This window comes from Rhipicephalus microplus, unplaced genomic scaffold (genome assembly GCF_043290135.1).
Source record: "Rhipicephalus microplus isolate Deutch F79 unplaced genomic scaffold, USDA_Rmic scaffold_94, whole genome shotgun sequence".
NCBI lineage: Eukaryota > Metazoa > Arthropoda > Arachnida > Ixodida > Ixodidae > Rhipicephalus > Rhipicephalus microplus.
In genome coordinates, this window is record NW_027464666.1 from 650441 (window position 1) to 666648 (window position 16208).

At 42.5% G+C, this 16208-nt stretch overlaps 1 protein-coding gene across 1 annotated transcript; it reads right to left on the minus strand.

Moving 5' to 3' along the window:
- Positions 1–312: 312 nt before the first annotated feature.
- On the minus strand, positions 313–7798 carry LOC142790302 (type-1 angiotensin II receptor-associated protein-like). Its single transcript, XM_075885243.1, has 6 exons — positions 7581–7798; positions 7233–7267; positions 7032–7143; positions 4881–4966; positions 4249–4361; positions 313–613 (listed from the first exon to the last, which is right to left on the minus strand). The coding sequence occupies exons 1-6, from the start codon at positions 7608–7610 to the stop codon at positions 459–461; spliced, it is 531 nt and encodes a 176-aa protein (XP_075741358.1). The 5' UTR covers positions 7611–7798; the 3' UTR covers positions 313–458.
- Positions 7799–16208: the final 8410 nt, after the last annotated feature.

The window sequence follows — 16208 nt, forward strand, 5'->3', positions numbered from 1 at the left end:
GCCTTCCAGTGGAATAAAGTTTCGATTCAAGAGCAAACATTGAAGCGATGTACAAGCTCTGCCTACATATGCTGTCATTTGTAGGAACAAAGACATCACAGATTTGTAAAGTCTCAACAAATTTTTGTTACCATGCCGATCAGCAAGTGGAAACTGCTCGTCAGCATAATAGTTTCAAGGAATGAAGTAAATAGATCTAACACCATAGAAGACTGTTAAAATATGTCCCAACACAGGCCTCATGAGCTCATAACTCATTACCAGGGCTTTCTTAAAGCATTCAGAACTGATGAATGGTATTAAAAAAAAAAACAGAGAGAGAAACAAGAAATCTTGATGGCAAATCTGAATAATGAATGTGCGGTCACGGTCATGTTAGTTCTGGCCACTAAAGACAGCACTGTTCCAACAAAATGAGTGGAGAGGGGGGTAGTGGGGAGGGGGCTATGATTGAGTGACTATGGCTGCGAGTAAGGCGGCAGCCCATCGCCTCCAGAGGTAGCCGCAGCCCATCCGTGGCTGGGGCTACCAGTGTCTATTCCGGTCTTCGGTACGCTCTGGGTAGTGGTCTGGTCGATGTCGTCGTACTGACCCCGGCCGCTGCTGCCCACACCTGTTATCGGTGCAAGCAAACAGGTCAGTGAAATAAGCAAGCATCACTTATACAAGTGATGAGTTGTAGTATATTTTCAAGCAAACCGTGTTTCTAGCTTAAGGAGCCTTAAACTAAGTTCGATAACTTTTTAACATTTCAAGTGAATGCGCATTGAGTTCAAAATTTCTGATTGATATGTGGGGTTTAACGTCCCAAAACCAAGTTCAAAATTTCTTCACGATCAACAATCAACTATGCCAAACACGGCAGTGCTATGAGCTATGGGCACACCACAAATAAATAAATAAATAAATAAATAAATAAATAAATAAATAAATAAATAAAACTAAATACAATCTGTTGTTCTCTTTGGGCCTTTCAGTGTCCCCAGCATTGGCTGCGATACCCACACTTGCGTCTGGTGATGTAAGCAACTAAAAGAACCTGTTTGTCCGATTTTAGGTAAGCACACTTGCCACTCTTCCTCCTTTTGTGGTGAGGAGGGACACTTGGCAAGGAGGAGAGATAAGCTGACAAACGGAGCATAGCGAAGGTAGAATAAAGCGATTGAGTGCCGCTTCTGGGTCATTAAATGCAGAACTCTGATACTGTGGTGCCAAGAACTTACGGCAACATGTTTGTTGAAGACCCATGCTCAACAGCAACACTGCAAATAAATTTTTAACTATGGGTGCATTAGGATCCCTGAAATAAAAAATTATAACAGAATAAATTTTCTGAACTCTATTCTTGATGGCCCAAAGAATCTTGGTTTATTTGGCATGAAATGATCTCTGGACACTTTCGTCTGCTTGGAAAGTAACCATTCTTGATCAATGTCCTAGAGTAAATTGTCGAAATTGCCCCAAGGGGTACCTCAAGCGTATTCAAATATGCCTCCCTTTGTGTTTACATTTCCTGTCAAGCTGTCTTTCCTTGACAAGCACGACACATTGCCTTTGTCATTGCGATGGGGACAGCCAGAAGCTGCAGGCAACAAGGCAGAATGCATGCTACCTGCTTGTGCTGCGCCTACCTTGCTAGCTCTAATAAGCTCTGAATCTTTCAGACTATAGAACTGCACTTAAGCTGCATTTTTCTTAACACAAAGCACTTCTACTTCTCAAGACCCTCTTAAAATGCAATGAGAGAACTACTAAAGCTGGCACAGTTTACACAACACAGAAAAATGAGAGTGTGACGGAACAAAAAAAAAAAGAACATATAATATGTGTTGAAATTGTACACAGTCTGGGCCATTTACAAGTTAAAAAAGAAAATAGCAATACAAGTATTAAATGAACAAGTTGTAATAAAAGAAACTGTTACAGAATTGACAGGCAATGCACGGTGACTGTTGTCCTGCAGAGGATCATAAAAGAAAAGAAGAAGGCATTATAGCTTACAGGTGTTCTGAATGGAATGGAATAGCTGCTTATTTAACACACTGTTTGCACAACATAAGATTGGAGAAGCTGGCACGAGTGATACAGGGAAAGGTTAATTTTGAGCATATAGTTTCTCAGAGAGAAGGATTACAGAGGGAGGTTAACAAAGGGAACACCAATACAAGGTAGCTGTTTTCAAGCAAAACAAAAACCAATTCAACAATTGTAACTTTGTAATAGACTTTAGAAACAATTGAGCATCAAATGTAGAAAGTGAATATGAACTTCCTGAATTCGATACATAAATTACAAAGCGATGTATTTGATACCCAAGTGAGGTAGCTGCACAACCCTGCTTGTGTTTTTGTATGCCCTTTAGTGGTGGCGGCAATGTTTGTATATGCATCGTGTTTTATCAAGTTGTGTCGATTTCTGGCCAAAAGAGAGCAAGACAAATTGCGTATTGGATGATCTGAACTGTCTGCATGGTCAGTACATCTTGACTTGACCTCAATCTGCAGTGTATTAATTCAAACAATCAATTCGGTGGAGGCACTATGACGTCTAACATGCCACATTACAAGACTAATTTCAAGATTATTACTTTTACTTTATCTTCTTTGTTAAGCAGGAAAATCCTGAAAATGATTTACTCAGCAGCTACTCTGATGCTCTCGTTACTAAAAACATTAGTGCGAAATCATTCTTCTTTAGTCCTACGAACTGCGCTGAAGTTTTTTTTTTCAATAAATTCAGTCAAAAATAGTAAGTCGCAGGACACTGATGGTTTTTAAATAGGACCTATAAAACATGTACTCGACCTTATTTGTGCTGTTCTTACTCACATTTATAACCTTATTCTATCGTCTGGCCAATTTCCAAAACACATGAAAATAGCTAGAGTACGGCCGATCTTTAAAAAAGGTGATAAAAATGTTTTAGGTAATTATCGACCAATTCACTTCTACCGATATTCTCAAAAAGCATTGAGATTATTCATGCTAAAATATTTTCATATCTAGACAAAAATAATTTATTAGCTGATCATCAACATGGCTCTAGGAAGCACCGTTCCACTGAGACTGCTCTTTTAGCTAAAAAAAAACAATATTACAAGCTTTAATGATAAAATGTTAATTATGGGAATCTACATTGGTTTCTCGAAAACATTTAATCTTGTGAATCGTAGAGTATTTTTGTAAATGTGAATAAACCCACATAGTTTTGTTTCTCTTTGCCCTCAATGTTTCACACTATAGTGTATCATCATATTATGCATCACAGCCAAGATTATTGTTGCCTTTTTATAGAGTGCTATAAATGATACCTTACTGATGTATGGTAAATGATAAATCGTTTCGAAATTTCCTCTAACCAAATGAAATAAATTTATATTTTGCTTGTAAGTACTGTGGGTCTATGTGAAAACACAAATTTTGTTTTCATGATGCACTTTTTTAGAGACACAGAAAAAGTGTATTAACCCCTTACTGCCGGATGTCGCGAATTCGCTGCATATTGAAAAACTTAAAGCAATTAAGTAACGAAATGCGTGCCGGCTGCCAAGTACTCAAGGGGCATGAAGCTTTCAGCATAAAAAATCTAGCAGAGTGTCATTCAAGGTATTTTAAGCTAGAACCAATTGTTTTGGGGCTCATGGAGGAGAGCGCGAAGTGTGTGCAACAACTCTCAATTCATCGTTTTTCTCCGCTTGGTGACGCAAGTTCTGTCTTAAATAATTTTTTATATTTGATGTGTGCACACTCAAGAGGTGGTACACAACATGTTATGTAGTTCTAAAATATGTTTTTTGTTGCTAGGTCCTCACTTCTGTAGGATATGGAGAATTCCCAACATATGCAAGAGTATGCTTTAAAGTTGAATTTTAGATCGTTTAACTGTGGAATCATTTCAAGGTTGCTACTTGAAGCTGAAACATGAAAACAATTTTTATTTTGCTCAGCCATATTATAATTTGGGCATTAAAGTGTTAAAATTTATATTTGCTTAATATATGTATGCAGGCTGACTAGTTTTTTTGTTTGTTTTTTTCACTGCTGCCTCGTGAGGACCTTAGGCATTTGCAAGCTGTAGAGCACAGTTTTTCGCCTGAAGGACCCCCAACCCCTCACTTAGAAAATAAAACCATTTCCAATTATAATTTTCTCAAAGAAGTTGATCAGCCATGTCTGCATGTCCATGCAACATCATTTCTATGAAGCAACTCATAACATATGTAAGATGAGAAATAAGGACAGGACGCACCGCCAGCGAAGTTCGGAATGCCAAGGTCTGCATATCTGCCGCCCCGCTCGTTGAAAATGCGCAGCAGGAATACTGATGACACCGGCCGAAACAAGAGGTTAACAATGGCAATGCTGATGATTTTGTGAAACTAAGGAAAATGGGGCAATACAGGATGTAACATCTGAAATACTGGATAGCATGGATTCAATGTACAACTGATAAAAAACGGCAATGCACAGAACAAGCGCTACTCACAACTTCCCTACATACCGACACAGCCGTGTTTGCACAAGTTTGCTCACGCAATGCCCATTACAGTCACACATCAGTCAGGATTAGAAGATCAAGAGAATACAGATCACAGTTAAAGCTTGTTAATTTGTATTTTACAGGAGAGCAACGAATTTCAAATTAACCAAATTATGAATTATTGAAAGTACCAAGAAAAGAATAAACAAATGTCCATCTCATGAACACAGATTTTCTTAATGAGTATGTAAACTGATCCTGTACTTACTTTGCACAAGAGCAGTGTAGAAATCACAATTTTTGCCACTCGCGACTTGGTTCACAATGTGGTCTTAGTTAAACCCGAAACGTGCTAACTTAAAATGCGGTGACTGTTGTTACCATACAGAAAAAAAGGATACCCAGCGCAAAATGTGAACTGGTGGGGGAAGTGCATTCCCAGCGTGACAATGTCCATCAAGATTGTACCAAGGTTTATGGCTAATGCCTGCAAAGAAAACGAGGATAACACGTTTAAATTCGGCACAAGCAGTACTAACCTAACCTAATAGCTCCTGGTGTGACTGGTCATACTAATGCAAGACAAATCTTATTAGCTAACTACAACGACACATGGAGGACTACTTTAACAATAGAGCTTTCATATTGTATAGTTCTGTCATCACCTTTGTTATTTGCTATCTTTTTGCAAAATATATGAAACACAAACAGATTAATGTTTGGCCCTTCTATGACATTTCAGTAGCAACAAATTTAAGAGACAGAAAAGACGTTTTTCATCTTCCATACATTAAAGGAAGCTGGTTTGGTAATATGTGCAACCACTTGACAGAGCTCCAAATTTTCATTGTAAGGTTGTATCTATTTATTTTATGCCCTTGCACTAATTTTCAGTGCATATGCCTCTATAAGTCCACTGAAGAAAAATACACCCTCAAGTACTGATGTACGCTGATGACCTAAATCGACTTTTATTAACTGGGCTTCTTTAATTTTTTTTAGCAACATGAACATTGTTTTACTGATCATTCATACATATTAAAAAAAAAACTGTAGACTGGCAAGCTAAAGCAGTTTCGTCATACAACATCGATGTGGGACCTCTGTAATAAATCCGAAGATAGACACATCACAAAGCAATTTGACATTCTTCCTTCATCAAAATGTTGTTGACAATCAAACCACCGTCATCATGCTCAACATCAACGAACCTCAAATATGTGTAGTCCTGTAAGCAAAAAACAAAAAAAAAAAAAGATTTATAATAAACACAAAATATGCACCTGACATACCTGTCTTCTTGTCAAGTTCAAAAAGAGCAACTGTCTCATTTAGCTATGGATGCAACAGAATTCTTTTTGTTTTTCATAAAATGATAAAACGATACAAATCTCACTGAGTGAATGCTGTCACGAGTAATGCCTGTGGGCGGCAACTCGAAAGTAAATATCAAACAAGCAAATTATGCCACCTGAAACATCACAGTAACATTTAGCCCAGTTTCTTAAACTGTCCAATTTTCAAAAGAATGTTTTACTTTGTGCAAAAAAGGTCTTCCAGTCAACCTGGAAAGTACCGTTGGTCATTCAAAAAGTGACACAAATAATTAAACATAGAAGTGAGGGTAAAAATCACCTTTGATTCGAAAAGTGCTTTAGCTGAGGTATCCATTTTGCTTAATTAACCAGCAAGGACAACAGATGCAAATTAATGTAATGGCCTTCAGTATTTACTTAATGAAAGAGAAACAGGCACAGTATGCTATTTATCACCAAATTTATCACCTTGCTCAACAATAATTTTGAACAAGTTCAGCATGAATAAACTATTTCCCTTTATCACTGCATGCCCGACCAAACTTCCAAAAATAATTTGCATTATGAATCGCCAATGTCATCATTATGAAAACAGCATTAGTTGTTGAGACAATTAGAGGCTTGAATTTGTGAGGTGCACGATTTACAAAAATGTTTAACCTGTTTAACCATTTGCCACAGATGCCACACACATAAAAAAAAAACTATGTTAAGTTGATAACGCAAAAAATTTGTAGCAGGTAAAGGAAGTGTTTTGGCAAGTCATGGCGGAATTCACCACTTAATTTCTACTTTCCTCACACTCACACTTGTAGCTTTTATTTCAGTCAATAGAGTCCATACAGACATGTGTGATTCAAGCTAAGCTTCTCGTAATTGCGGACTAAATGCCATAACTTTGAGAGGATTCAACAGACAGGTGCAGTGAACGATTCCCCTCAGAATAGTTAAAACAGACAGGGGCTGTGAATGATCCCTCTCATAATAGTTAAAACATGTTTGCCCTCATCCGGTGGAGCAGGTGAGATAGGAAGAGCCGGAAAGAAGCGTTGGAAATAGCGAATCCGGTGTTGGAGCCGTGAGCTTTGCCTGCTCGTTAATCACTTTAATAACCAATGTAAATTGTTTTTTTTTTTTACCAAATAGAGTTCACAGGGGTTTTACAGTTGCTATCTGACGTAGCACTGCCAGAAGTAGAGCTCGATAACTACTGCATGAGACAGCGCGGACACTTACCATAAATACAGGCTCCTCGGAATCCTTGTGATGTATCGCCCAAGCCAACATCAGCAGGTAAATGAGGTTGTAGTAGAGATACGCTTGGGGCGCCCACGCTTCCTGCAACGGCCTGAAGAGAAGGCGAAGCAACGTTAGGCTGCACTCAAAGCGGTTAAAGGTTTAAGCGTTACAATTTCCGAAAAAAAACAAGGTGCTCACCATACTGTGAGGAGCAGGTGAACGAGAAATATAGCCTGAAATGGCAAAATTCAAAGAGTCGTTTAGAGAGTTGTAGCACGTGAAACCAGGCAAAGGACAATCACGCCATTAAAGAAAAAAAAAAAGCAAGAGCCGCAAACTTGAAGGCTCTGCAGCGGGTCTGGGGGAAGTGAAACTTGCGATTTTCACAGAAAAATTTTTAATTACAGACGCCGCAAAAGCGTATGTTTCAGTGATCCGGCGTTACCGACCGACTCCACCGACAGCACCATGATGTTGAGTTAGAAAATGTTTGCGGAATCTCGCAGCTGCGCACTTTACAGAGAAAAAGGTAGGCGGGTGCTTTACCTTGAGCTGAGGGTTCTGGATGGAAATCATTTTTTTTTTCTACCACAGCAAGCTACGGAAACTGAAGAAAGTCCTCGAGAAGAACGCGCGCACCGCACTGAACTCTATGAGAGAGAAAAAACCGATAAGTTGCGATAGTGCTATCGCATGACGAATTATTTGTTTCCCCGCAGAACGAGAAAAAAATGCGACAACACACGGCCTGTTGCCCAGCGTCGCCTGCGTTTACGTAGGTAAAAAATCAACGCTACGAAACGAACGGCGCCAGTTTCGTTTTTTAAGGTTTCCTGCAACAGCGTTGTTGAGGCTAAAGTAGAGTGTACTAGAACAAGGGGAGTGCCCGGACCGAGATCCAAAAAGTGAGGCCCAAACGGGGTCAAATCCGCTAGTGGCGCTGCGATCGGTAGTCTGTGACCTGTCGTCGTTTTAAGAGCCGTGCGCAGCTCCGCCGAAGTGGTCGAGGGGTAGAATGCTCGCATCCCACTAAAAAGACCCAGGTTCGAATCACCGCTGTGACCATAGATTTTTTTTTTAATTTCACGTGTACAACTGTATTGTTTGGCTTTTTTTTTAAATATGCCTTCGATTTCTACATATTGCTACAAAACATTACGCGAGATATGAAGTAAAGGAGAAAAAAACTTGACAGCAAGCGCATTTATTTGCAGCGCCACCGCACGGGATTCAACGAAAACTTAAAAGCATAGCTTGCGAGATTTTAGCGAATAAAAGAGAGACGGTGTGCTTTCACTCGCCTGCGGTCGCCGCCCACTGGCTCGCTTAAAAAAAGAAAAAGAAAAACTGAAAGTAAACGATTTTCAGTCGGCGGGAAGTCGCGAAGGTTTGAATACTGGTAAAGCAGCGATGTTCTGTCTGCTCGAGTTTTCAGTGTTCCTCCTCACACTAAATGCGTAAGATATTGGCGTGTAACATTAATAAAGCTATCACGAGGTGTGCGGAAACAGACAGGTGAACGTGTTCATATTTTTGTGGCAGACGATAAAAAAGCGCTGTCCGCAGTGCTCGTGCGCGAAACCTCATAGTTGCCGCAGCGGGCTGGCGGTGTAGCCGAGCAGACGACACGCGTGTTCCCCTTCAGATGTGGACCCCTCTGTACAAGTGAGAGTCTCACGTCCTGTTACACCTTTCGCAAATGAAACCAAAGCGGCAGGGCAACTGCTGTGTGCCCGGCTGCGGGGTTACCTACATAGGATCTACTGAAGGCAGTAAGTGTTCGCTATTCGCCGTTCCAACATCTCCGACCCTGAGGGAGAAATGGGAGTACAGCTTACGCTTGCCAAGAGGGCACATGAAAAGTTCAAGTGTGGTCTGCGAGGCACATTTCGAGCCGCATCATCTGCTTCGAGACTTCGTGCACATTATAGGCGGTAGAGAGGTCAGGTTGCCCCGTGACCGGCCAAAGCTTGCAGTCGGAGCAGTGCCTGTTATACTGAGTGGACAACAACGTTCCGACGGGGGTGACCAGGTGACTAATAATTCGACAAGTCGTCAGCATGCCAAACAAGATGCCCCCGGGCCATCAATGACCAAGTGCGAAGAGAAAAAAAGGTCCTCTAGCGCTGCGAGCTTGACAGAGAGGCATGCAAAGTGTGTGAAGTCGGCAGCGCATCCCGTGATGGACTGCAATTCGGAGACACAAGGCGGTACCACGAATGAAGGAAGACGTTCCCTTCTTACACTGACGATGCCGTCAACCTCCAGATGGACAGCCCTTCAGTTCCCGCATGTTGATGGTGTCTTCTATGTCACCTCCACACTAATACCGCCTTCAGAAATATCCCATGACAAAGTTATATTCCTGAAAGAAGAAGAAGACGGACTTCTCTGCCGAACACATATAAACGGCAGTCCTTACGACGAAAAACGGGCTCTATCTTTCGCACAGGCAGAGGAACATATGCAAAAAATCGACGCAGCTTCTGTATGCCCTGGCTCCATAAGGAAAAATGAACCTAATGATGGCCCACTTGAGACATTTGCCTCTGGACGGAACTTCAGATGCCATGGAGGAGCGTTTTACAGCAGAAGCTGTGAAGGTGTTGTACCTAACGGAGGTAAGTAGGTCTATGTACTTCACCGATACGGACAGAGCTTAAATTAAAGCGTATAGGAGAGGGACGTTTTGATAAAATTTATGGTGATTTTGAACGAGTTGTCAAAATATATGCAAGGAAACGACATTAATATGCACATCTTATTTCCATTTGCATGTTTTAATTGCTAACGGGCAGGGGTGTTTCTCTTACAGAGGTATAAAAAAAAAAGATCGCACAAGTTTACATTTCATGTGTGCAATTATTATCACGAAAATAAAAGAAAAAGAACTCGAGTGAAATTTATCACTGTTTAACACTACTGTGAGTTAATGTTCTTCCCATTACTCCTCTCAAATCGAGAAAGCTTGATGGTTGACGGTGCGTGCGTGCATATGTTTGTGTGCGTTAATGCGACTGTTTGTGGGTAGGCGTCTGTGTGTGTCTGTCTGTGGGGCGTAAACATGTAATCAGACCTTTTTTTTTTAACTGTGCAGGTGTAAAATGCCGTCCATGCGCCAAGGCAAGGCTGTCCCTGATTAGGAAAAAATGTAAGGTGATGCGTACCACTGCTGCTACTGGTGCCACTTCTGCAAAGCGAGCCATTTGTCGCCAAACGAAAACCTTGAGACAGCAAAATCGCCGACTGCTTGGACGGGTGTCAAACTTGAAATCAAAACTGAGAGAAATGGTGAAGCAGAACAAAGCTATAAAGGAAGGCACTTTTGAAGAAAGTATTGCTGACATGCCTCCAAAACAAAGAGAAGCAGCACTTCATTTTTTCCGCGCTTCCAAACGAGCGAGTACCAGGGGATTAAAATTCACTCAGAATTGGATCTTAGAGTGTCTGCTCATGAAGATGAAAAGTCCAAAGCTTTACAAATACATGAGAAGCAACAAGATCTTAGTCCTACCAAGTGAAGACACCTTGAGGAAATATTTGAGCTCGTACAAGACAGGGTTCGGTTTCTGCACAAGGGTCCTGAGTGCTCTAAAAAAAAAGACGAGATCTATGGACGCCTTTAAGCGACACGGAGGGCTGCTAATTGATGAAATGAAACTATCTGAACACTTGTCAGTCACATCCGCCGCCACTATTGAAGGTTTGGTTGATTTAGGCCATTTTACATCAAAAAAAGATAAATGTGAGCCATGCGACCATGGCATGGTGATTATGTTTGCACCTTTCACCGGCAAGTGGACACAAGTATTAGCAGTATTCGCAACACACGGGAACGTTAAAGGAGAGCTCCTCGCGAAAATTCTAGTGGAGGCTGTATTGCTTGCAGAAGATGCCGGTCTTTTCGTGGACTTTGTCACTTGCGACGGTGCGACATGGAACAGGAAGATGTGGAAGGTACTTGGAATCGAAGCAACGTCTGAGAACATTCAATGCAGAATGAGGCATCCCAAAGACAGCAGTCGCTACGTCCACTTCCTTTCGGACTTTCCGCATCTCATAAAGTGTCTTCGCAACAACTTGCTCCTCCACGACTTCAACACTCCAGATGGGCTGGTAGGTTTTCAAGCTCCCATTTATTCCTTTTTCTTCTGTTGTTTTATTGTTGTGTGTTTGTTATAGAACTTGAACGAATGCTTTCCGATAATTTTTGCGTTTATGTTATGGAGATACACTTCGTTGAGAAATGTATGCTTCGCGTCCAGTTGGTTCATTGGGTAAATGTCAATGTAAGATAGCACTCACTCACTACAGTTGAGGAAAACAAACTGGGAAGGCTGCCGGAGCGCCGCCATAGTCCTCTTTGTGGGCTGTTGTTACCATGAGTGACACTCCCCCTCCCCTCCCTCCAAGAAAAAAAAGAAAAAAAAATGTCTGCTGAACTTGAGATGTCGGATTTAGGGCTCCCATGCAACAGCCCAGAAGGGATGGGGTCCTCGATCCTCTCCATTCAAAAAACAATAAAAGAAAAGAAAAGGTTTGTAGACGTTTTAGTGCGACAACGTTAGAACTGTATCTACAAAATAAAAAAGAATCCTGTGTTCGAGTGGGTTTGGCGGACAAATTCGTTCGCTAATTCTGGAACATCGCCAAATCAAGTATACACACACACACACACACACACACGTATATATATATATATATATATATATATATATATATATATATATATATATATATATATATATATATATATATATATATATATATGCCACGAGGCCACCCATCTTTTCACCGAGACCTACTAACTTCTCGAGATCCATGGTGTCTCGCAAATAAAACCTTGCCACGTGCACAAAATATCTGCCTAAAACGGTCTATCGGAACACTCTCTGCTCACTCGCTAACGAGAACAATGAGCAACACACAGAAATCGGACCGATAGCACTATCAACGACTCGAGGCTCTTTCTCACTACTTTGGACACACCGTGCACCATATATATGGTGCACGGTGGTTATATATGGTTATATATATATATATATATATATATATATATATATATATATATATATATATATATATATAACATTATTTTGACACTTTACAATAAACTATTGCTATATGCTAAGGAAAGGCCTTTGCTCAGCAGGAGGAAGAGTCGGGAATGATCCGAGATTCGTAAACTGTACGAATTTGTCCGCCAAACCCACTCGAACACAGGATTCTTTTTTTATTTTGTAGATACAGTTCTAACGTTGTCGCACTAAAACGTCTACAAACCTTTTCTTTTCTTTTATTGTTTTTTGAATGGAGAGGATCGAGGACCCCGTCCCTTCTGGGCTGTTGCATGGGAGCCCTAAATCCGACATCTCAAGTTCAGCAGACATTTTTTTTTTCCTTTTTTTTCTTGGAGGGGGGGGGGGAGTGTCACTCATGGTAACAACAGCCCACAAAGAGGACTATGGCGGCGCTCCGGCAGCCTTCAGTGGAAAAGTCTATACTTCTTACGACGTTAGCTTTCGTTTGACGAAGCCGCACGCCACCTACCGGCATTGAGCATTGGACTCGGTAGTCGACCTTTTACGTACCGTATGAAGCGTGCGGCGATGTTTCGTTTCATGATTTCATGGCAGTAACCGTCTCCTTCCAAGCTTGTGCATCGGCCTTAGTGGCGGATCCAGGGGAAGGGGGGGGGGGGAACAGGGGCGATCGCCTTCCTTCCCTAAATTTCTGTCAGCGCTCCTCCCCCTCAATTCAATGCTCGCAGTCCACCTCCTATCACCAATTAGGACAAATGAGTGGAACCCCTGTGAGCACATAGTAACAGTGTTGGCACAACGAAGAGGTTTTTCTGCTAGTAAAAAGAAAAATTCATTACCACGCCCCCCCCCCCCCCTCCTGTGTTACTTAATGTGACCTCCCATCTCAAATAAGTGGCTAGATCCGCCCGTGCTCACACGGTAACTTCCTTCGTTTACCGCGTCTTTACATATCATGAATTCACTTGTTATGGAAACCTCGCCCGGAAACGGTTCCATTTTTGTCCGGGTGACATTAGAGGAGGCTTCATGTCAGAACCCCCTAGCAGATTTTCACATACGCAGGATTAGATTGGTGGCATTAACGATGACCTGATATTTTTTATTCGTTGCCTCGTTAAATATTTGAGCCCTTGAAGAGCCATAAAATTACTTCCTCTAGTTGAAGAGTTTCCGGGTTTTACAACATAATTCGAACTTCCCCATCAATTGTTAGAACTAGTTTCAATTACATATGATTTATGTTTCAGGTCTCCTTGGACGCTGTCAAAGACGTCTACGCAATGGATGGGAGCATCGTGACACTTCGCGTGATGCATGGCATACGGGAGGCCCACCTCAATCCGAACAACTTTGAGAAGATGCGCGTCCCCTACGCCTACCAATTGTTCGGTCCACAAGTGACCCGTGGTCTGCGGTTCTACCAACAAGATGTCGAACCGTCGAGACGCAGCTGCATACAGGCGACTTTGCGGTTCTTTGAGTAAGTGTGTCCGACATCCTAATTGTGTTGGTATTAACAGCAAAGCTTACGATATGTTTGAAGAGGGAAGTAGAAGGACATATATGTTTGCACAGCTGGGCACTTGAGCATGCAATATACACTAGAGCGAGTGTACCGTGCTGAGTGTGTGTATATATCAGAGTCACCTGAAACGGCAAGCCTAGGAACTGTCGTCAACGGACACCTCATTACTACGGCGTTTTGTTCTCCTTGTGATATATTGCAGGACACTTCGAACATGCTGCAAGGGAAGCCTGTGGCATGTTCCGAAACCACATAAAACGCTCTTATAGGTTATTCGAACATCTTACTAGAATGTTAAGCTCACAGGGATAAAACAAATTTTCTCTACGCAGATTATAACATGTGGCATTTACTGCGTTTCTTGTCGCCCAAACCCCCAGCGTTTCTTTCAAACTTAGTAGTAAATTTCGCAACGTTACCTGTGCTAAGTTGTACTCAGTGTACATCTGTCCGTAAACCAAACAGCATAATTATATCATACTATTAATTTGGCGACACCTTCATGCACCTGAAATAGTGAGGCACGAATCCCCACGATGGCATGCAGTGTGATGTGCATTGCGCGGTCTTGGTAAAATTATCTTGCACACGTACAAATACATAAAACGGCGTGCAGAGAGTAACGTTCTTCTTATTTTCTTTTATTTTATGCAGGATGATAAACAGCATCATCAACATCATGTCCTCTCGGTACGCGAGAGTAGCGCTGCGGTTGAACTCAAGTGCGGTCGACTGCCTCTACACCTTTCTTGCGTACTTGACTGAATGGGAGTCGCACGTAAAAGGCACGCGGGGCTTCCTTAGTCAGTCCACAGCAGCAGGGTTTCGAGTAACCATCAAAAGCACCTTGCTATTGCTGGAATACCTGACGACGGAAGTAGGCTATGCCTACCTGATGACAGCCCGGCTCAACCAAGACCCCCTGGAGAACACTTTTGGTATAGTGCGGCAGTGCAGCGGGAATAATGATCATCCTACGCCGCAGCAGTTCCTCGACACAATGGCATGCATCAGCTTTTGCAACCTTGTGCGCTCGCCGGACAAGGGCAATGTGACTCCTGGCACACTTGACTCTCTTTTGTCCCCTATACTGTGCTCGCCTCCGTCACCGCCACCGCAGACCTCCGGCTTCACTCATGCACTAGATGAAATTCACTTTGAAAGCAATGAAAACGACATGTTGGATGATGTGGTGACACATGAGAGTGACCATGAGGCATACGTGTCTGTCAGAAGTGACCGCAGACTGGTCCACTACATAAGCGGGTATGTTGCAAGGAAATGCATCGTGCCGTTGCACTGTTCTGCTTGCGAAAACGACTTGTTGACTTCACGAGAATCTGAAAGTGCTATCGCACAGTTCACACAACAGTGTGATTACGGGGGCCTTTTGTACCCATCTTCGACCTTGTCCAACTTTATTGGTTTTCTCGAAGACACTTTCACTGAATGTTTTAGCACTCGCCGCGTGCACCATGACAGCATCATGGATGTGATAGAGCTTCTGAAGGTGAAAAAAGCAAAACTAATTGGATGCGAGGAGCACCGTGAACATGTCACGGCACGAGTGGTAGGTTTTTATGTGCTGACAAGACTGAGATTCTTTGTCAAAGCCTTGAATCGTGCACAGCCATCTAGGCGGAAGTCTGCACAACAAAGAAAACAGAGCAGGTGCTCGTAAGGAGCCAGGGTTGTTTATAAATGAAGAAGTGGCCATCAAAACAAATTCATTGAAAGTTCGGTTTCGATGTGCATTGGGAGTACTCGTGCAGTGCTACGTAGCTGACATATCAGCGATCAGAAGATGACAACGAAAGAATGGACTGACTTGCCCGCCGTGCTTGCTGTGCTCTGTGTGGTTCGGTGTTATTACACTCGCGAATAGTCATTTTACGTGACATATTTGTGGTGGAGCTGCTGGCTCTTCCCTGTACCCATCACGAAGCTCCACTTCGGACGTATCATCACGGGTCCAACCATGTCACAGGTTCAAGGAACATCGTCTTCACCACCCGCCTCTTCTGTGACTCCTACCTACGTTGTCGTATACCTCCTGCTCGTGATCCTGGCATATTTCCAGGATATATAGATCGCTTTGACGTTAGATATATATGGGGGGTTTAACGTCCCAAAACCACGATATGATTATGAGAGACGCCGTAGTGGAGGGCTCCGGAAATTTCGACCACCTGGGGTCCTTTAACGTGCACCCAAATCTTAGCACACGGGCCTACATCATTTCAGACCGCATGGGAAATGCAGCCGCAGCAGCCGGGATTCGATCTCGCGACCTGTGGGTCAGCAGCCGAGTACTTTAGCTACTGGACCACCATGGCGGGGCACGCTTTGACGTTGACAAGTGCCTTAACGTGTACGAACAGATCAGCGCCGGCTATAGGTGGGCCCGACACTCATGCTCGCCAACGTGTTTCTTTACCTTGATGGCCCACTGCAGATGTGGTTCCTGTAGGTTATTCGAACACGTTACTGAAATGTCAAGCTCACAAGGCTAAACCAAATTTCCTCTACGTAGAATATATAGTGTGACATTTACTGCGTTTGTTGTGGTTCGAGACGCACGAAGTCGACATTGCCAGCTGGGAC